Source organism: Anser anser, assembly GCF_964211835.1.
Source record: "Anser anser genome assembly, chromosome: 8".
NCBI lineage: Eukaryota > Metazoa > Chordata > Aves > Anseriformes > Anatidae > Anser > Anser anser.
This window is the reverse complement of record NC_139728.1, coordinates 24,931,689-24,953,898: the sequence shown is the minus strand read 5'-3', so window position 1 is coordinate 24,953,898 and position 22,210 is coordinate 24,931,689. Positions and strand designations below refer to the sequence as shown.

At 35.6% G+C, this 22,210-nt stretch overlaps 1 protein-coding gene across 3 annotated transcripts in view; it reads left to right on the top strand.

Moving 5' to 3' along the window:
* LOC310903394 (BEN domain-containing protein 5) overlaps window positions 1–22,210 on the top strand; it is a 932,737-nt gene that overhangs the window by 229,625 nt on the left and 680,902 nt on the right. For all 3 annotated transcript variants that reach the window (XM_083846602.1, XM_083846600.1, XM_083846601.1), the window contains one exon: window positions 2,415–2,509. In XM_083846602.1, coding sequence (XP_083702728.1) covers window positions 2,415–2,509 — 95 coding nt within the window. The remainder of the gene's footprint in view (window positions 1–2,414; window positions 2,510–22,210) is intronic.

Sequence of the window (22,210 nt, the reverse complement as noted above, 5' to 3'; positions counted from 1 at the left end):
TCAGTGGTGTGTGTTGATAAAGTTCTGTTCTGTGCTGTTAAATTTTTGGTTCTGCCAATCTAACTATATACCATGCTGAGAGAAACGCACGCGTTGCTAACTGCTTACTCTGTGGTGAACATGAGTGGTTGAAATGTTATAATCTGTAGTGCTTTGTTAAATGAGCTGCATATTTTTGTTTTTATATATGTTGCTTACCCAGTTGTGTACATTTGCTGAGCTCATTATACAAAATAAGCTTGATTGGAATAAGAACATTCTCTACCAGCTGTCTGCTCTGAGTCAGTATGTAACAAAATTAGCAACTTTCTCTTTCTAACAGTGGCATGATTGCATCCAAAGTTTAAGGCAATTGGTTTGGAGATCTTGTTTGTTTCATTCACTCTGTGCAAACATCAAGATTAACAAACCAATGTGTTGCAACTTTATTTGTTTTCACAAATATGAACAGAGTTAAGTAACAGGAAAAATTCAGCGTTCTAATACAGAAAAATGATTCCATGTGTATTATGAAATTTAGGCATTTATGTATAGATCTAAATATAATTATCCAACTTAAAGCCATACATTGTAAACATAAAATGGAAAATAACCAGAGACCTCTCAAGATGTATATTTCATCAAATAAGCAACATCTTAAATACGTACAATAACAAATATAGAGTTCTGTAAGTCAAGTGCATGCGTACATCAAGAGTTATAAAAATAAACCAATCTCATAACCCTTAGAAAAACTCAAAATACTGCTAAATACATGAAAACTTATGTGCACAGATATGTAGCTTGCTCATTAAAGTTGATTCAAAATTGAATCAACAGCTTTAAGAGGGTGTTTTTCTCATCTTCCTAATTTTGAGTCAATTCCAGTGAAACCTACAGATTATTAGATTTTGTTTGACTAATTTGCAGAGTTTGCATATGCAGCAGCTTGTTCTTCCATTTACAAAACCTTCATCTCTTTTTAATTTTTCTCAAGTACAGAGATGCTTAATTAAAGCTATATAGTTTGCCTGGATTCTTATCTGCCCCACATACAAATGTAACTGTACCTGGCACCTGTTAATGTTCTTCTACTGGTTGCTTTCACTTAAGTTTTAATATGCCGTTGTCTGAACACATTGGCTGGAAAGTCCCAGATTTGTTTTTGTGAAACTTTACATATGAAAGCTTAATCCAATTTTGTTACTTCAGTCAAAATTTCTTGATTCCAAGAAGTGGCTGTTTAATTCTCAGTCTTCTCATGAACCATTATTTAACAGTGTAAATATTATAATAGTTCATTTCAAAAATAAATGTGTGAAAATGCAGGGACAAATATAATTTTTAGCAGTCTTCACTGATACCAGTGGAAAACAGATTTAGTGAGAGAGATACAAATGGAATGTATTAGTATATCCTAGAACATTGTATCAAACAAACCTCAACGATTCTATGATCTATGAAAATGAATTCAGTGTTCATGTTTTAGTTTTTCTGTGTACATTAATGTTGGATATCAGAACTATATGAGAAACCAGGTATAATGGATTTAATATCTCTAAAGTTAATAGATGAAATGAACTAGGTTCCACCTAGACTTTCTTAACAGAAACAGCAAAAGCAATTCTGCATAAAACGATTTACAGCAGACAGATGGTAAGGAATAAGGTTTTGTCTGTTTCTTCTCTCAGCATGAATCTACTTTTGGTGTAAGTCCATTACCGGTAAGGATCTAGATTTTTCTCTTCCTTTGAACTGTTAAATACCAGCTACAGACTCCACTAAGTAAAGTTATCAGTGTTTGCTAAGATCAGAATTGTGCCTTTTTCTTATCTATGATATTCAAACATATGATGGCTATGTGCAATTTCTGGTAAGTATACTGTATAGTTTCTGCAGAAGAAAATTTTTCCTTTTGTCAGGGGGTATGAAGAGAAATATTATTTTCTTTGGTGAAAGAAAATCAGATGTTATTTTTCCTGCTGCTTTGTGAGGTCTAAGCAGGTAGAAAGAGGTAACTAAGAAGCTTTAAGAGATGAAGCAGTTGGAAGCTTTTCATGAGCACCATTTTCCCGTCCCTCAGATTTCCACCAACCTCTCTTACATTAACTGCAACAAACTGGACTTAATTTCTGTTTTCAAATCTGAGTAACCTATCTCTTTGTTTGGCTAGGATTCCTATTGGAAAGCCAGCATACTAAATTCAAAATATATGTTCCATGTACATTACTGCTGTAAAACAACATGGACTATCAAAATACTGGGAACAGACATGATATCTGTTATGAGATCTACTGAGACTAAAAGTACTTTGAAGCATAAGATACATGTCTATTCCATATATTTTGTGTGTTTTTTATGCAGCTGACATATGCAGTATGCATAAGTATACATAAGTATTTCATAACTTATACCTGAACTTTTTTTTTTTTTAGAGGGTAATTTTCAATGTCGTCAACTTCAGCAAAACAAAAAGCCTTTACAGAGATGGAATGGCTCCAATGGTGAAATCCACAAGCAGACCAAAATGGTAAGTTATTCTTTCAAAGGCTTGCTTATTAGGAGAAAAGCATGTTTTACTTGGGACTGTTTTGCAGCAAAGACCTTCTAGCTCAGGTGCAGCTTTTGGTAAGAATAGGAATGTACTTTGATGCACCAGTGGCATCAAAGGACAGGTCTCTGTGGAGTGTATGGACTGGGTGAACTCTGGAGGTTCCTTTCAGCCTTGCTGTGATGGTGTGTTGTAGCACCTTTTGACAAGTAGCATGACTGAAGCATGACATTGGAGCGAACTGAACAGTTGGGGCTTGAGCCAAATTGCTGTTTAGCGACATCCCCACCATCTGTTAGCACAGTCCCTGGCCCAGTTTTGGCTTGTTTCAGCTTGCATTCTCCAAGGTAATGCCTGCAAACACTCTGGGAGGTGGACTATTGGCTATTTGGATTTGGTCCCCCTGTTTTGGGGAGGTCAGAGTTAAAAGGAAGAATGCGAGCTTTGCCATCTGAGTTGACCTCATGTGAATTTGCAGTCTCTGGTCTGTTTTATATCCTAAGATACCTGAAGGCCAAACAACTTGGTCATAAGTTACACAGTATATACAACACAGAAATTCATGCACATATGAAACGTATATAGATGGTACATTTTCTCAAAATGTGATGAAATGTCTGCTGTGAGGAATAATATGTAAATCTAATGAGTCCTAATGCATGCAGGACTCCCAAGAATTATATAATTTGCCTTTAGCTAGGTTTGTTTGAATATGGATAGTGAGGTTAGGCCGTAAGTATACAGTAATGTATTCTTGTAAGCCTTTGCAGCTGCTACTCTTTATTGGTTAATTAATAATACATTTAATCAATCTCCACATAATCTGAGTCTTATAAACTTATCTTTTTAAAATACTTGAACTATCGCAAAATTTCCATCCACATAGTCTTAATTTTGGTGGTCATAAAATCACTTTTATTGTATCGCTTCCTATTTGTCTGGACAAAAGATATGGCTGCCTGTCTTTTCAACCAGATGGTAAGGTCATTTGGAGAGAAAAACTATCTCAGAATACAGTTAGTAGATGGAGTCAATTCTAGCTCAATAGGAGAATGTAATAACATTGAAAATTAATTTAAAAAAATCCATTGTGTTTAGCGTTTTTGTAGCAAAAGTCATGTTAATTGTGTTTACTGTTTAACTTTAGAAAAATCTTTTGGGGGAAAAATCTTTTGGGGACATTTCAGGACAATATTTATCAGGAGTACTTTAATCATCTTTCAGACCTTTTCCTTCTCTCACTGGGTTCTGTTATTTGCAGCTAAGTATATTGTGTGTTAAGTTTATCTATAAATCAGATATTGCTTTCATACAAATTTTATGCCTTACTTTGGTTTCAAATTAAAGTGTAAATCTTACAAAACAATGCAAAAAGGGCTTTTTTTTTTTTTTTTCCCTTAGAACATATAGGCTTGTTCACTATTAAAACCAATTTCCCTTCCACTTCCCAGGAAGCCTATTTATTTTTGTACTTTATATTTTTAAGGGGTGTATTTTGCTTCTGTGAAAGTGAAGAATGAATAGCATTGCCTGGAGCCAGGCACAGTGTAGGCAGCAGGTGCCGAGAAGCTTCCTTTTACGTGGCTACAACCATACTTTAGTTTTAGTTCTGTTTCAGAAATCCTAGCTCTAATTTATTTCTTTAAAAAATCGTTATATTAAAATACATAATTTTATTTTTCTATTAGTCCATTTATGAAAGCGTTGTTCTGAACTTTGAAGGTGTGCATTAATTCATGCTATTATCAGGGGCCTCAGTCATGTTGGTGTGTCCTCAGTATAATTTTGTCTTGATGTTAATAGGAGTTATATGTATATTTTCCAAGTGGGAAAACACATGCATTATTTTTGGATATGTGTTTTCTATTAAAGCTGTCTTCCACTTGGGTTATGCCTTTTGCAATTCTGTATCTGTTTCCATGGTGTTCCAGGGAAATCTGTAAATAAAATTCTTTGCTTCTCTGTTTGCTGAAATGAAATGGGATTTCCAAGTACTTGCAGTTTTTAATACAGCATACAGGTAGTTGTGGTCCTTGAATGTGAGTAAGGCAACATCTGGCTTGCATAGATTTGGTCCTATTTGGCACTTTGTATAAATTAGTCTAGTAAGCAATACTGAATTGTTCACTGCTGTAAAAGTCCTGAGTTTTACATGAGGATACTCAGGATTCAGAAATGTGGAAGAAGGCTAACACTTGAAACTCTTCACCTTACATTAAGTTTTAAATCCACATAGTAGTTCTATGGGTATAATGTAATTAAATTAGAAAATTATATATTAATTATGGGAAGATGAGGAAACATAATGAATTTTAAAATCAAGTTTAAAGGAATAAAACTACGAGAAGCCAGGCTCTACAAATATTCTGTAACAGACCTCAGTCCTTCATATCTGAACTCTCCTGTACCAAATATTTGAGGAACTCATCATTATTGTGCCTGCCTGTGAAGGCATGTGATCCATACTGAAATTCTCCCACCTTCCCCTAGCCATGCTGACCGAAGCAGTGCTGTGTCACACACAGCTATTCCACTCCCTTTTTAAATACAATCAGGTTTAAGTTTTAGGATGTGTCTATTTTTCATTTTGCATTTGAGCAGTGTTATGCACCTCTGATTTAAATAAAAGTCCCCACTGTATTCAGGATAGAATTTGGCCATACAGCTTGAAAAGCCCTGCGTATCAGAAGTAGATTGGCCTCCAGGGACTGTGAATTTTAATGTTTGTTTTGAATGTGTTCATGTAAGCATGGCTCCAAGCTTCACAACATTTTGTGAGTTTGATTCTTGACTCTGGAACAAATCACTGCCAAGTGCTCTTGAAATAGAGAGTGTCGAACACAGATCAACATTTTTGACCTGTGTTCTCTTGCCCTGTAGGGTAAGATCTTTAAATGCAGTCAGCATCAAGGTTCAACTCAGTGTTACTGATGTAAATGGAGTATATCACTGTCATCAAAGCACTCTATGTGGACACAGATGTTCTGGTGTTGACATATTCTTCTCTTTTGAAGTAAGGGCAAACATTTCCAGTAATGAGCTACTTAAAAAGAGGAAGCAGTATGCTGAAGGATAAGGAAAAAACAGATTTCATGGTAAAGAAATAGATTACTTTTTAAAAAGAAAACCAGAAAATTTGATTGAAAAGATATCTATATTCCACATACACAGTGATGGTTTTACTGAATATTCATTCCCAGAAGGATAGATACAAAAAATAAGAAGTTGATTTCTGAATCCCTCTTCCCATTTTCCTGTGTTTTTTTTTTTTTTTTGGACATACTATGTTGACATTAAATTTTGGGGTTGTGTCAGTTACATCAGTCAGATCTCACTGCACTGAATCGTAGCTCATACATAGAAATGCAGTGTTGTCATACCATGTTACATCAGTTTTTTTCAAGACAAAACTCAAAGTTTTATTTCAAGCCAGTGGAATGGGCTGCATGTAGTCACTTAGCATTTTTTCTTAGTATCTGACCATTTGGAAGTATTACACAGATTTTTTTTTTCTTGCTAATGACTACTACAAATATATAAACTGAATGTAACAGAGATCTGTTTTGTTTGGGTCTTTTTGGTTCATTTTGTGGAGATGAAGAATTTGAGGGGAGATGAATTAGATGACATTAAATTTTTATTATGCTAATATGGAAGCTATTAGTAAAGCCTACCATGTGGGCATGGCAGTGGAAGACCATTTAAGTACATATACTGTACCATTATATTGATTCTGCGAAGTTTTACAACTTTCTCAAAGTGAAATAGAAGAGTGACTTGTTCAAGAGGCAGCAGATTTTCCAAATGATGAAGTGAGCAAATATTCCCTTTGGGCAGAGAACAGCTATAACTCTTGATTATTCAGTGTGAGCATTGCCTCATTGGGGACATTAGTTTTTCAAATTGTGCTAATCTTTTAAAAGTAACAACTGGCCACTCATCACCTTAGGTATTTCAGCAAGATCATGTGCAAAACTCTAATTAGTATTTATAGAACAGCAACTCCTCCCAGTAGAATAGTAGCAGTAGCTGGCAAATATCTGGTTGACACCTGTTAAGTCTTCAGACATCCATTGTATTTTATTCTGCATTTCAAATGAGCAGAGAGCAGTAGGTGAGGTCCCCATAATTAAGGGATAAAGGATAATAAATAACATGGTTCTTGAATGGATGAACACAAGGTTAAAGGCTGTTCTGCACTTGTGGTGATGTACTTCAGGAAATGTTTGTATGTAAGCAAAAATGTTAGCTAAAATATTACAGAGCCTTCAGTATACAAGAGAGGATTTATGTGTAGATTTACATGTGTATTGTTTATAATGTCATATTTCAAATTGCTTCTTGGCAAAGTAGTCGCTTTTTTTGTCTTTTTTCTCATTCAGCATTGATGGTTTTTAACTGGATAGCTGCCTTTGCCAGCAAGTACTCTGCTACCTCTGTTGCTATAACATCTACTGTTAAATACTCACAACACATTGCTTCTGTAGCATTTTTCTTTTCCAGTAAACCTGGGAGTACAGAAAAACTTTTAGGTAATTAATTCAAATTTGAATCTATATGTATCTCGGTAAATATTGTCATGATGAGGAATTTTGGTAGACATAGAGACAAGCAAAGCAAGTTTTATGAACAATACTCCCATATGTTCCATTCATCAGAAGGGGACAAGACTGAGAAAATCTGAATTTTGAGTAGCTAAATCGTGTTGATTCTTGCCAAGTTTCTTTAACATTTGTCTACAATGCAGTGTTACAATCACTACCATGTCTACCAGGCTGCATTATACATTCAGAGACTTCCAGCAGCATTTTTAGTATGTATTTATATATCTTTAGCCATAAGATAAGCTGTTTGTGAAATGAGCTGTCATTTGTGGTGAAACAGTTTGAGAATAAAGCACTATATATATATATGGCTTGCTAATCTGAAAGACTAGTAGTGCTTACTATAAGATGTATAGTGCGCCAAGGTTAGTGATAACATCAACCTGAATTTAGGTAAAGAAGAACATGCTGTTGCCACTACTCAGTTTCTTCCTTTGCCTATTTTACAACCTTGGCTGCTCTCTGTAAGTTTGTGCCTTTGCCAGTTTTATAATGCAATGTGTGCTTTTTATTTTTTTTTTCTTCTTCTCTCTGAGGGATCTGGTAGGAATGCTTTTGGAGTTTCAGAAATATTTCCCCGAAAATACATAGGCTTGTGTTTTTGCCTGGTTTTGCCTGGTGCCGACCTGGTCACTAAGAAACTTCCTCCACTGTCCTGGTGTAGTTCTGTGAAGGGTCATTATGTTGGGAGCTAGTTCTGTTTAAAAGTTTTATTTCAAAGAAGAGAAAGAAGGTTTAGTCTTGGTCTAGTTCATCATAGATTGAGCTGTATGGGTGCAACTGGAGGAGCAGAGGTAGGTGGAAATAAGTGATTGGAGCAGTGTCAAGGGAATGAGGATACCAGCTGCTAGAACGATGCCTAGAGGATTGTTTGTGGAACCACAGGCTCAGTTTCAGTAGTCTGTAACATTTTACTTGGAGAAAATAGGGAAAAAGAGATTACAGTACTGACCACTTAAAATCCCACTTTGGTAAGTTGGAGGCATTTTGTCTTGGTCTTACTGCAGCTCTTTGAAAGACAACAAGGTGTTTTCAGGTAGTTTTGAGGTTGGCATGTATATGAAAGTAAAATAATTGCCTCTGAAGTCAATCCGTGGGTAAATTAATGTTTGTGTGTATATTGTAAAATAACAAAAGAGACCCAACCAATCTATAAACACACAAAAAGCAAATGCTTCCTTCTCTTTTCCAATCCAGCAAAAGTACTTATTCCTGGGTATATAAAACAAGTTACATATCTCTCTTATCAGCAACAGCTTTTGTGGAAATAGATGAGAGGTTATATACTGCTGACACAAGGTATGAACTGGATCCCCACACTAATGTGTTTATTGTGTAAACTAAATTGGAGTAGTCTATGGCAAGAAAGTAAGTTACGTTTTATCGACTGGATATTTTACTGGAAATTTAAGATGCATAGAATTATATTGGGGAAAATTAATAACAAGGAAATTAGATCAATATAAAAGAAGCAAATTAATATTAAGATTCAAAGAAAATAAAGAAGCTCCAAATTACTGCTAACCCATCATTTAAAAACCCTCGATATTTTATGTGTTTCCTCATCATTTATCTGACTGATCTCCTATAAATCAATTTATTTAGATTACAGCAGAGTCCAAAGGCCCCAGTCAGGATCAAGACTCATTGTGCTTAGTGCCATGGAAACATATAAATAGACAAAGCCTTCTTCCAAAGTTGTGAAAATTTTATGATTGATTTCAGTAAGAGCAAAGTTAGGCCAATACTGAGCACTTCTGAAAATTCCATCCTTAAAGATTTATTCCATGCAGTAACTGTTTAAAAAATGACATACAGCTTACATAAGAGTCTAAATATTTGATGTTTATGGTATTTACATCTAAAACACCAGAGGCTATGTGCTTTAATACCTCAATCTGTTTCCCATATACTCTGTCAACATGAGTTCCCTGCATTGATTGAGGGCACTCTGTGATCCCTAAGGTTGTATTCATGAAAGGTTACCCTTGGTACTACTTTATTCATGAAAGGTTTGAAGCACATAGGAAACAAATGGGTCTATTCCTGCTAGGTGCATTTTTGTCATCTATAAATACTTAATTACTGGTATATTGAAGGGAAATTAAAAATCTCAAAAAGATGCTGTTGCCTGAAAATAGTTTCCCCCACCCCTAGTGCAAATCACAATGAACCCTGCAGCTGGGGAGGATTTGTGGCAGTTTAAAACAACTGAACTGTAGGTTTTTTTCCATTACAGTCCGTGGAATTGAGTTTAATGGCTGCAAAATATGACCAAAAGCTGTGCACTGGATCTCATCCTGAAACTGGTCATTGTTTTTTTTCAGGTGATGGGCATTTAGTAGAACTGACTGCATGAAAAGTGTTCACAAAACTGAGACCCTAACTTTGGAATGTTTTCAAAAAAAAAAAAAAAAGGCATAAAATTGAGGTGCTTTCCCCCCAAATAAGTTTGTAAGTTAGATAAATATGGGTAGCAGTGAACTCAAAGCAGAGTCAAACTACCAAGAGGACACTGCAGCTTTTCATTGCAATTTTGTACTTTGAACTAATGGAGCAGCACAGAATGAAAATCACCTCAGTTAAGAATGGCATTTATCAGCCATAAGTACTTAGTAGTAAGAGCCCTACACATACAAAGCTGAGTATCACCAAGAAATGTACTTGAAAATCAGACTGTTAACACAAGGCTATACAAATAAGAGCCAAAAACTGTAATCAGAAAATGTAACATCTCTTTAAGAATGTTTTAACGGTCTGAAGAGTGCTAGACAAGTTGAATTTAACAATCATGACAATAATTTAGACTGCACCAGGACACAGCAGTCAGGTTAAATTTTGGCTTTCCTTCACTTAGCCTTGCAACTTCAAAGATCTTTCAACATATTTTAAGAAATACATAGTACTGCTAAATTTACATATAACAAAAAGCATAGGATATTCTTATATGTAGGATAATATATCAGAAATAAAATGTTAGGAAAAATTAGGGCTGAAACATCCAACCTAGTATTTTTAAATGTTTGAATTGAACCTTGTTTTTCATTCACTTTCTATGAAAAACAATATTTAATGCAGAGGAAAGGGTAATGGGAACTGTTAATTGGGAATTTCTGTTGAGTGAGATATCTCACCTGATATTTGTTGTGCCATGATAAAAGCCAAAATAATGGATTCAATTTCTCTTAATGTGATGGAAAATAAGACAGATGTTTCTGATGTACTGTGGAAATTGAGAATGGTAGAAAAAGAAGTAAACGAGTAAGTCAGTTGATAATGCAAGAAAAATGTTAAAATATTAGGTGCTATGTCCTGAATTTTGTCTCGTGTTTTGACAGTGGTATATAGAACCAAAATATAAAACTTTATTTTTTATGCTGTGGTTACCTAGGTTAATTTATGAATTAACTTTTGTATGCCATTGGCTAGAAAGAATTAAAATTTAATGATAACGATCTTTCCCGCATCTCTAGACACTGAAGCAGCAGTTAAAACTTTTTTTTGAACTGCTTCAAGCAGGATTATTGAATTCTAGCTTAAAAGTGAAACTTTGTCTTCCTGCTTCACTATATTAACCTAGCAAGTGTTCCCCTAGCGTGTGTGTGTGTGTGTGTGTTCCCCTGCATCTCAGGTACCCTTGCTGTTGTGTTCTCAGAACCAATTCTTATGGTGATAGAATGCTGCTAGGAAAAATCTTCCTGTTCATATATTTTTGTCAAATGGGAGCACTAAAACAAAGGTGATGACCCAGTTGAGAAAACAGATGTCCCAGATAACATAATCAACAGATTAAGATGCTGTGGTCCCCTGACATGTCTGGGAGCTGTGGCTGCAGAACTGCTTTGCATTTTCTTTGGGAAGAAATGCTGTGCTACTGTGCAAGGGGAGGACAGGGCTCCTCTGTTTCCTTTTAAAAATAAAAACAAAACCAGAAAGCACACATTTAAGTGACACCAATGAATGTTCATGAATCTTAGAAGTAATATAATGAAGACACGAAAAAAGATGCTTGCATCTATCTTGTGTGCTACAGATGGGAGACGGACATGTCGGTGTGCTCTGTTTGCACTGACCGTAATGGTGTTTCTCCAGCTCCCAAATCCAAGTAAACCAAACTATTTAAATGAAGCTGTGTAGCATGTATTTCAGCTGGACTGCCCTGTTGAAGAGCTAGGCCGAGGGGGCCTGGGTGAGGCCTGGCTGTGGCAGGACCAGCCCTGCCCATCTTCCCTCAGGAGCTGTCCACGCTCCCCTCTCATGCTGGTCAGGCTCTCTCCCAGTTTCAGAGCGCTTCTCCCCTCCTCTTTTTCCACTTGGTTCCCTTATGCTGCCACCTATTAAGCCAGTCCTGAATGCTGCCAAGTCTTGAGATGAGATGGTGGATGTGGGTGGCAAGACAGCTCAGGATTTGTCGTCATGCCTGTTCTTTCTGAGGCACCCGCAGGTGTGTAAGTGCATTGTGGGGTGTTCGCTCTGCCACCATCTGCACGCGGGCACTGCGGCTGAGGGAATCGCGTCACAAGAAGCACAGTAACAAAAATATTGTCCTAAAACAACACAAACTATGGCAAAACAAGTGTCAATAAGCAGTTCAAGAATTAAACTATTAGTGACTAAAAGTAAATTTGTTAGGGAATTGCACTGGGTAGTTGGGCTCAGTGAGTTCAAATGGTGGAATTAGGAACTTCATAAATTAATTGGGAATTGCTATTGAGGTTCAGGAAGAAAATTGTGTTAGCCTTTTATTTAAAACTTCACTATTGTTCAGCCTTTTCCAGGTGCGCATATATATATATATATATGCATATATATATAAAAGATTGTTCTTATTCTACAAAGAATTTTGCAAAACAGTTTATTGGAAATGGGATACCCTTCAGCAAATTTATAGGAAAGGCCATTAGAGCTCAAGATAAAAAGAGATTCAACTTGAAAGGGTGAATTCACCATAGTAAGAAATTGAGGAATATCCAAGCTAAAGTAGTTTGCCATGCCTTTTAATATTAGATAAAATCCTCTCCTAATATTTTTCTTAGCATAGTTAAAAAGCACCAGTACCTCACAGCTTTAAGACAAGCAGTGAGACAATAATTTAACTTTCATAAGGAAAAGAAATTTTTCCCATTTGCTACTCCACTGTATTGTTTTATGCTCTTATTGTTGTTTTTCAAATATCATTCAGTGCGATGAAGCAGGATCCATATGTTTGTGTATAGATTTTTTTAATAATCCAGGAGCACAATTCTCTGGGCTTTCATGAGGGATAGCCATTGTCCTGGAAGTGCTGGTGGAAGGGATTGGGGTACAAATCGTGCTTGTAAAATGGTTTGAGAGATTTGTGAACTTGAGAAGTGACTCAGCAAGGGTAATAGTACAGCTGCAGGTGCTGTCAAGGCTTCACCTTCAGGAGAAGCTTTTATAACTAAATACAAAGTAAGTCAAGGTAAGCAGGGAAGGAAGTGTACTCTGGTTTACTACGTATTAACCCCTGCGGTCAGAAATCTGATATTTTTTCTAAAAGGATAAATCAATTAGAGGATATATTGTTTGTGCACCAAGTGAAATGAAGGAATTGATTTAGGTGGGAGTCATGGATATAAATGGGTAGATGATTATTAACAGTTTAGTCTTTTGTAAAAATAAATTAGTCTTGTGTTGTAGTACTCTATGTCAAACTCCTTGTGCATATGTGGTTATGGTAACCATTACCTTTGTCTGCAGAGCACATTGACTTTCAGACAATTAAATACGCTCAGTCTTGTCCTTTCATGATATTGTAATGTGAATGGTCACCAAATGACCACCTGGAGGAAAGCTGTTTGTAACTTGCGCTGTTGTGCAATTGCAAACTTAAACTTTTTACTCAGAGCACAGAGGTATGTGAATAAAAAACCACCAGGCATCAGAAGAAAGCACAAGTAGCTTTTCTTTTGAGAGTACTTAAGAGATATAACCCTGCTTTCCTGCCATTATCTCTTAGTAAGCATGGGTCTTGAAGTTTGTACATCAGTCTGAAAGAGAATGCTAAGCTGCAGGTCTGCCAGTAAAGAACCTAGGTGTACAGGGTAATGTGCATATCAATATTTGAAAAATGTCTCAAAGCAGTGTGTAGGAGTCAGTCATTGTGTTTTTCTATTTCTGTAACTGTGATCTACTGAGAGTTCTTTCAGATTTATTGTACGTACTCCCCCACTCACCCTGATGTGAGATACCCATACTTTAGAAGTTAGTATCTGTGATCTGTGTGGCTGGTGTTCTTTGACAAGAGTCTCCCAGTACCATGAAAATGAACAGTGTGTTCTGGATTTGTCATTTCTAATACTCTTCAATGTGTATCTGTGTACTATGAAAGTATAGAAACCAATAAGCTAGATGATTCATAAATATCTGGGGTGTGTGTGTTTGTGTGTGGGGGATGCTTCTTCAGTTTGTTTACTTTTCCTTTTATTTTGGCAAAGAATTCCAAGTTTACACTAAGGCTGGGCTTCAAAAACATATCTGAAGAGAGGAAATGAAAGACTGGATAAAAATGCAGAGAAAATAGTAGTCCAGAGTGAAATGTGTGACTAACTCTGTCTGAGGACTCTTGATACTAAAATTACAGAAGGAAATAAATTACATGTTGACTGCATGGTTTTCTTCCAGTCTTAGAGCCATAGAAACCAGGATGTCTTCTATATAAAGTAACAGTGAACTTAACTGTAACCATGCATAGGAAACTGTATTTTAGTTCTTAAAAGGCTCTTATCTTGCTTCACAATAAAGCATACATTTACATTCACAGTACTGCCACTGTGTGGCTTTCCCTGAAATTCTGCGGTTGAGGAAAGCTGTTCTCTACCAAAACGTCAGGATACTCAAAGCACTGTGTGCACATGGGAAAGAGTGATTCAGTGAAATTGCATGGTTGCATTTCAGAGGACTTACTCTTCTGCTGTTTTTGTTTTTCTTGAAAGGGGGATTTCATGTTTGTATATTTGGACAGCAGAAATGTTGTTTCAGCACCTTAATATTTACAGTTGAAACCAAAAGGTTTTATTTATTGTTTTAAAAGCTGGTAGACATGTTTAGGTTCAAACCTAAAAGTTGTCATCAGTTTCCTTTTAAGGTTTTAATTCTTTAAAAGTACAGTGCAATGAGAAAATGCATCAACTGACAATCCTGCACTAGCATAAACGAAGGCTTTTATAGCTTTAGTTTAACATATAATAGATATTTCTCTTCAAGCCACCAAAAATGTGGATTAAGGCTTAGAAAGCTTTCTGGTAAGTGAAGCTGGGATACTTTATAGATGATGCACAAGTGGTGTATATATTCACAGACATTTACAAGTATCACTAATATATTCTGCCTGACAGCATGAGACACATGCATGAGAAGTTAATGGTCACTAATGCCTCAATAAAAGCTACTTATTGAAATGTTTAACATTAACCTTTAAGTACAGATATTTTGAGTTCTACTTTCCAAATGCACTCCCTACTCACTTCTTAAGCTGGTATCCAAACATTTATGTTTTGTGTTTTTGTGTAAATGTCATTTTATGAACAATTTAAAATGTAACAATCCTCTGACACTTAGCACAATAGTTATCGAAGTTGAGCTTAAACAGTTTAAAAAAAAATGTTTTAAGTCAGTTGTATTAAAATATCTTTTTACTGTGTTACTTATGGTAGAGAAAACTCAAAGCTCAGGACTTACTGAACAATACTCATTTACCTTCACTTTCTGCAAGGCAGTGTTGGAAATCTTCAGTCTTAATTTTGCATTAAACAGCTGTGTTCTTGAAATTATAGTCAATCAGACTTCCTTTTGCAGAATATAAAACTGGAAAATGTTGAAATACATTGACTTCCATTTTCTTGTGGCAGATGTAAATGTGGCTATGTAGGCCAGAGTCAGAAAATTTGGAAGCTAATAATGACTGCTGTCTTTGACAATTTGACTTCTACTCTTGCTTTGAATTTTATTTTCTTGAACACAAGATACAAGCTTCAGAAAGCAGCGCCTTGAGAACGAGTACAGTATACAGACATGAGAATTCAGCTGTACTCAGAAGCTTAAGCCACATTTCACTTGCACAATAATAATAAGCTAATTGCGAAATTTATAATTGCAGAGGAGGAAACTATTTTTATTCAGTAAATAAGACTTCTATAATAAGTAAAGGAAGAAAAATTACTGCTGCTTTAAATGATGATACGGCACTTGGATTGTACAACTGAAGGTGATATCTCTGAAAGTACTATCCAGTCTAATAGCTACTAGCCTCATCGTCCATGTGTATGGATGGAAACAATTGCCTTGGGATAAAATGGAAGTCAGGTAGAACTGGGGCTTTAAAAATAGTAAATAAGATCTTGACAGGTTTTGAAGACTAGGATATTTTTGCTTGGGTTTTTGTGGGGCTTGTGGAGAAAGCTAATTTTAGGAAATTGGCTAGCCCTAACCAAGGTGGTTGTAACATTTCATTGTCTTCCACTCTGTGTTCCATCCCAAGATAAAAATATAATGCTTAACTAGTGTCTTTTATCACATTTTACAGGAGGAGAGATAAAGGCAAAGGATAATAGATTTTTTTCAAGGTCATTGTAAGGATCAGCTTTGGAGCAAACTCAGATTTTTTTTTTCATTCTGTTTGCTTCTCAGTTCAGTGATCTGAAAGGAAGAAACATCTACTACCAAATTTACTGCATTACACTGTTACATTATTAAATTAAAATTTCATCAAATACGTAACCTGGCTGTAAGCAGGTCCAACTTGGTTTGGGGTATTTGCTTATTTTTATTTTCTTCAGAGATTTCTCTAGGAGTTTTAAAAAACAAAGCTTGAAAGTTTCCAGGCCTTCACAGTGCAGAATTTTTTTCAAAAGCAATTAATGCTCCTATCAGGATTTAGCAGATTTTTATTTATAAAGGAATGTTTATATACATTTATTTTAATTTGAGAGCTAGAATTTGCATATCATACTTATATAGAAGTTGTCTGCTGCTACATTTCTGAAAAATCACCCTTCTACACCTCAGAATGCATGCATGACTTTTTGTGTTTTAAACTTGTCTGAAAATATAACCAGGCATGAAAGAAAGAAAAAAAAGGGGGGGGGGGGGGGTGGCAGCAAGAAACTTGCCATAAATTCCAGAACAATTAAACTCAGATCTCCCTTCCAAATAAACCATGCACTGGGTCAGTAGAGCCCACTAGAGATGACCTCTTTAGACCCACTTTTTGCAGGGCTTTCTGCCATAGGACTTCTGCAAAGTTGGGAACCATTTCTCAGTTTTAACTATCTAGAAAACCTGGACATTGTGTAAGATTTTGTTTTCAGAAGTTTTCCAACTAAGTTTGAGCAACTCAAATGAAGGTTCATAATAGAAAGGTTGCCATACCCTTTGTTGAAGTGATGCCACTGTAATGTAGCATATTAAATATTTAACATAGTTTGCAGTGGATAAAAAGCAATTTTGTTTAATTTTTCCTAAATATTAATGCTATCATGCACCTTAATCCTTTCATTATAATAAAAACTAGTTCAAGCTCATTCTTATTAAACATTTTCTAATTTATAAGGATATGGATATTTTGCTTCTGATTCTAATAAGTAATAAAGGCAAAATGCCATTGTAAAGAAAAAAGGGAAAAATCACAGGCTGAGAAATGACTTTTTTTAAGCTCAAGGACACCAAAGACAATGCCTATCTTCCAAGTAACCCAGCTCAAAGTCTTGGGTGAGTTGTCAAGGAGTGAAATCATACACCTGCAAAACACTCAGTGAAATGACCTGGAAAATAATTTATAAAGAGGTTGCTATTCATTTCAGAGTGAGAAGCATTCTTTCCTCTGTATTTCTGAACTGCAGAAAAATTAAGGAAAAACAATTCTCCTAGATTAGAATTAATTTCAAACCAACTTTTCTGTGAACCCTAGAACAAAAGTGCAGATGGCAATTATTTATGATGCTAATTAGACTTGTTCCTCCAAACAGTTAATAGGGCGGCTGGAGGTAGTCAGCACTTGATACAATAGCAAGTGTTTCCCATAACCCGTCTGTCTACATCTGAAAACAGTGGCAAGGTATAGTATGTACATGAAAATTTGCAAAAGGTAACCTTAAGGCAATATTGTTTAGAATTTTAGTATATTTAGGCAATATTATACTCAGTCCACATATATAGATGTCTCCACTAATTGCAGTAAAGTTATAACTGACAACCAAGGAAGGTCTAGACCATGTTTTGTACTGGGTCTGATGTCTCCAGCTTGCTTCAGATATTCTCTGCTTACTTTTCTTTCCTCCTTTCACATGCAAAAAGATGTGGAAATTCATGTGTTTGCTTTAAGACCACATTTTTCTAATTATGCAGCTTGTCTTTCTTCATGGAACGATATATTAATTTACAATGTCCACGGGCCTTAGTTGTACAGAAAAAAAATATATTAGCTTGTATAAACTTTTCTTTTTCACATGGCAGATGTAATTTTTAAAAATTACAAATTCCTGCAAATATTAAGCTGATTAAAACAGTTTTTTGGTAATTCTTAGGCCTGCTGAATCCCGTGTTACTTGATTTTCTGAGCCAATGTACCTCATGCAGAATAAATACATAAATATTTCTGTTGAGAAAGCATGAAAGAATGAACTTTCAATATAGAGAACTGAGTATAGTGGCTGTAGAGATTTTGAATATAATAGGTCAGTGCTTGTTTTCATGTCAGTATAAATCTGGAGAAACCTTTGGATTTAGCTGGAGTTATTTTAGACTTACACCACTGTAAGGTAGGCTACTTACCTCTGCTGTTATATTATGGGATATTGTGATCTCAATCCACCAAAGCACTTCCTTAATCTTGAAAATGTGAGTAGTTTACTGGAGTCAAAGTTAAGCACAAATTTAAGTGCCTTGCTGGTTATAGTCTTTTCCTCTCAAATCCCACCAATGTGCAGGCTGAGGCCAAACTAAAGGGAGGTGATTCTTCCTCTCTACTCTGCCCTTGTCAGGTCCCACTTGGAATCTGGGGCCCCCAAACTGCAGCTTCTCTTCAGCTATACCAACTGCTCAAGACACCATGCTTTTTTCCTTGCATCCTCAGAAAATACAGGGAAATTCTATGCTTAATTTTATAGGTGAAACAGTAATGCTATTAGTCTTAAAAGTTGCCTATCTTGGTCGAAGATGGTAAACATTGTCTGTATTTCGCAATTGTCAAAGCAGCACTTCTGTTCGCAAGTGTTATGGTCATAAGTAGCAGAGTTCAAGTTGGTAGAACACAATTTTTTCAGTGGGATTTGTGACTTTGATTTCTTCTACTGGAACATATTAGAGCAAGGAATCTTACTGTCCTCTATAAAGAAACGGAGAACTTTTGTCAGTGACTGTGACAAAAACCAGTAAAAACTGAGAGAAGAAAGATCAGGAAGAAAAAAAGATTTGTAATAGTAGGAGAAGCTTTAGAAGAGGGAAGAAACTATGCTAACAAATCATCTGTCCTAACAGAACCATAATGCAAAACAGAATACCTGCCTTTGTGAAATTGAATATTTATTTTATAGGTTCCATGGCAGTATCACATGATGGATAGCTAAATTCTCTCTGAAATCAAGAGCAAAATGTTTTTCCTAGTTCTGGAAAACAAACAAAAAAACCTACTATGTCCATCCAAGTAGAAAATGCAAAGAGCAACTTGAAGTTCTTGTAGATGAGATTAATATGGTAATTAACTAGAGGCAAAGATACTAAGGCATCCCTGAGTCATGCTTGTGCCTTTGAAATTATATATTATTATACATTATCAAACCAATTTCGTAAGAATCCCAGAAATCTCATGCTGGATTTCTTTCTTGTGCTTTCAAGTGCTTGAAATAAAAATTTTCAGCAAAAAGATGCATTAGCCTGAACATTTGTGCAAGGGAAGCAGTAGAAGCCTCACTATGTAGAAGACTTGATGAAATACTGCTCAGTGGGATGTAAGGAAGAATCCTATAAGGACAAGGAGCTAGACTCCCACAACTTCAATCTTTGTCCATGTGTAATTTCTCTCCAAATATTTAACTTTACACTGATGTGAATATGGGAGGTTTTGATCCTAGTTTAGACCTCTGTGCAGCAGAGCATACATGTCTTGACAGATTCTACTAAGGACTTGAGGAAAATTATTTGTTTACTTAAGATTATACAGTACACATTGCCAAAGTGCTCTGCTATATCAGTGACAAAGCTATGAACATTTTGTCTGTAAGTGTAGGAGATTAGTCATTATAAACTAGCTTTTTATTCAAATTAATAGGGGTTGACTTCAAGTAAAAAATGTAAATGAGGTTTGCTATTTCTGATCAACATCTTACTGAAATTTATGGATGCTTTGGCCAGCATTTCAATGGGTGTAAAATTAATTCCTATTTATCTATCCCCAAGTAAGGGCCACAATATAATTTTTAGTGCTTTTTCATTTCTTATAGTGTTCTATAATCCTTTTAAACACGAAAGAAGGGAGGGCCATGTTCTATGCATCCCCCAGTAATGACAGACAAGTGAACATAAATATAACCTATTTAAAGAACAATGAAAGTGAAGGTTTGAGTCTAAAGGTGAAATTAAGATTTGTTATGGCCTAACAATAATTAGTGTGGATTTTTTTGGCATACATGGATGAACCTCAGGACAAGAAGTTGAATCTGATAAATCTCAGTAGCTTCCTAAATGTCAAAGTACCTGGCAAATTTACGAGAAAAATGTTAGTAAAGGGGAAGAAGTTGACATCAATGTCATATGCACATAAACTACCTTGATTTAAATTAGATATGTATGTTTAGACCTCAAAAATTAGTTGTTTTTCAAATAATAAGGTCCTTAAAGTTCATGAAGATTTACTAAAGTATGACTGTACTCTTTCTGTAATGGAAACGTTAATTTAACAGCTTTGCAATGGGTTGGTAGAATGTCTTATATTCATGCCCTTCTTTGCAAACATCAGCTTAACAGTAATTTGTCTTGAACCTGTAGATCTTTGGAGATGTAGATCTTGAACCTAAAGATCTTTGGAGATGGAGAAAAATAGTTACAAAAGCCATGGTGCTGTATGTGAAGAATTTTGGAGCTCTATTTTATGTATTGTTTGGCGTATCAGAAACTTTGCACTGGTAATTGCATTGTCAATCATGTAGTGTCCCATTGCTAAAGAAATGGTAGGTAAAAATCTAACCATTCTTTTTTTTTTAATGGATACAAAATTGAGTTTTATAATCGAAAAAATAATACAAATAATTCTCTCAAAGAATTGAAGTGTATTGCACTACAAGATTACCATAAGCAAATTAAATCACGAGTTATGCTCAACTTCTGTATTTTCCATATTTCTAGTCTTTTCCTTAAACACTCTGAGCTACAATAATGCTGACTGCATACAACTTGAAACCTGCAGAAGGATTGTAGTTGATACAAGCTGATGTGCTGTTGATGATCTCAGTCTGCAAGCTGTTTAATGTTAAAAGTTCTACTCAAACTGCCAGTAGAAAGTCTATGAATAATTTCAAAAACTCTCCCAAGCTTATCTGTTCTCTTGCTTCCAGCATGCTGCTTTTAGTAATGAAACTAGTGGCCTTATAGCTGCTTGGCTAGTTGAAAAGTGAGTTGGAAGCAGTTTCACCACAGCTGTGAAAGATTGAGATGCCTCCCTTTTTCTCTGCTGGAACATTTCTCACTTATTCCTAGTAGTAGTGAGACTCATATTTCAACAGACAGTAGCGGAAAAAATGTTTTGTGTGTGTGGATGAATGCAGCATGGTACCCAGATTTTGATCTCATTCAGGCAATCCACCTTTTCTTGGAGCCTAGCTGACTTGCATGGTCCCTGCATCCTGCAGGGTTGGTTTGGGTGTGTTTGCATGTGCTGTTTTAAAAACATCTGCTAACGCATTGTGAAGCATTTAAGACTAAAATAATTCTTAATTATTTGTTTTGCATAAACATTTTAGCATTAAGTGCATACATGAAATTGGACTTTCTGCTTTATTCAAAGTTCATTTGTATGGATGGTTTATTACGTAATGAAGTCTGGTTCTTCAGTTGATCTCCTGAGATATTTGCCAGTATCTTGCAAAAATCCTTGTAATTTTAATAATGTGGTCTCAACTAAGCTCAAACTAGATAGGCTTCTTCTAGTCTTGATGACAGTCTAGCAAAAGAGAAGAGCGAGGAGATTAGGTGATTTTCTGATAACCACCCAATATGAATTTCAAGTTCAATTTGTTTTTCTCTCTAGGAAAATAAATGATATTAAAAAAAGGTTATTATTGTAAAGGGCTATTTGTGAAATCACTATTAATTTATAGGGAATTATTTCAGTTATTGGAAGACTTCAAATAAAGAAGCAGGAAGTGTAAATATTTTAGCTAATATTTTTTGCAAATATTTTAGCTAATTCTTTTGGGTCATAGGTGTACTTCAGTAATGCAGATGCAAAAGAAGATATCTGGGGTTCTTAGTATGCAAAGTTCATGTTGACTTAAAAGAGTCTGGTCTGTAAGCATAAAATAAGCACTCTAAATAAGCTTATTAGGAGCAATACTCATTGAGGTAGACCGTTCCCTTTTTAGTAGAAGGGTGGTTAAGTAAAAGGTGATCTACTGTTGTAGAGTCATTACTTCTGATACTTACTATGATACCATGGCAACATCAGAATTAGATGCAGAAAATGGGGCAAGCAGTCTGGTAGAAAGTAACGAAGAGTACAGAGTGTTACAGGGAATCTACAGAAGGAATTATTAACAAGAAAATATGCTAGGGTTCTGGGGAGGAATTGGGAGAACTGTAGAACCCTTTTTGGGAATGGCTTCAGTAAGGTATTTGTCAGTAGGAAATGCTGAAACTACTGAAAAGAATATCTTATCTAGGTTGGTGAGAGAAGTGGGAACATTAAACTGCTACTGTGGAGGGGTAAGTGACTTCTGGGATGGGAAGTGTTAGAGACCAGATAGCTTTGGGAATCCATGAAAGCTTCAATTTATTTTAGGTAGAGGGAATGAACAGTTCACTACTGCTGTGCATATAAGTTCAATCAACAGTGTCCTAATTAGGT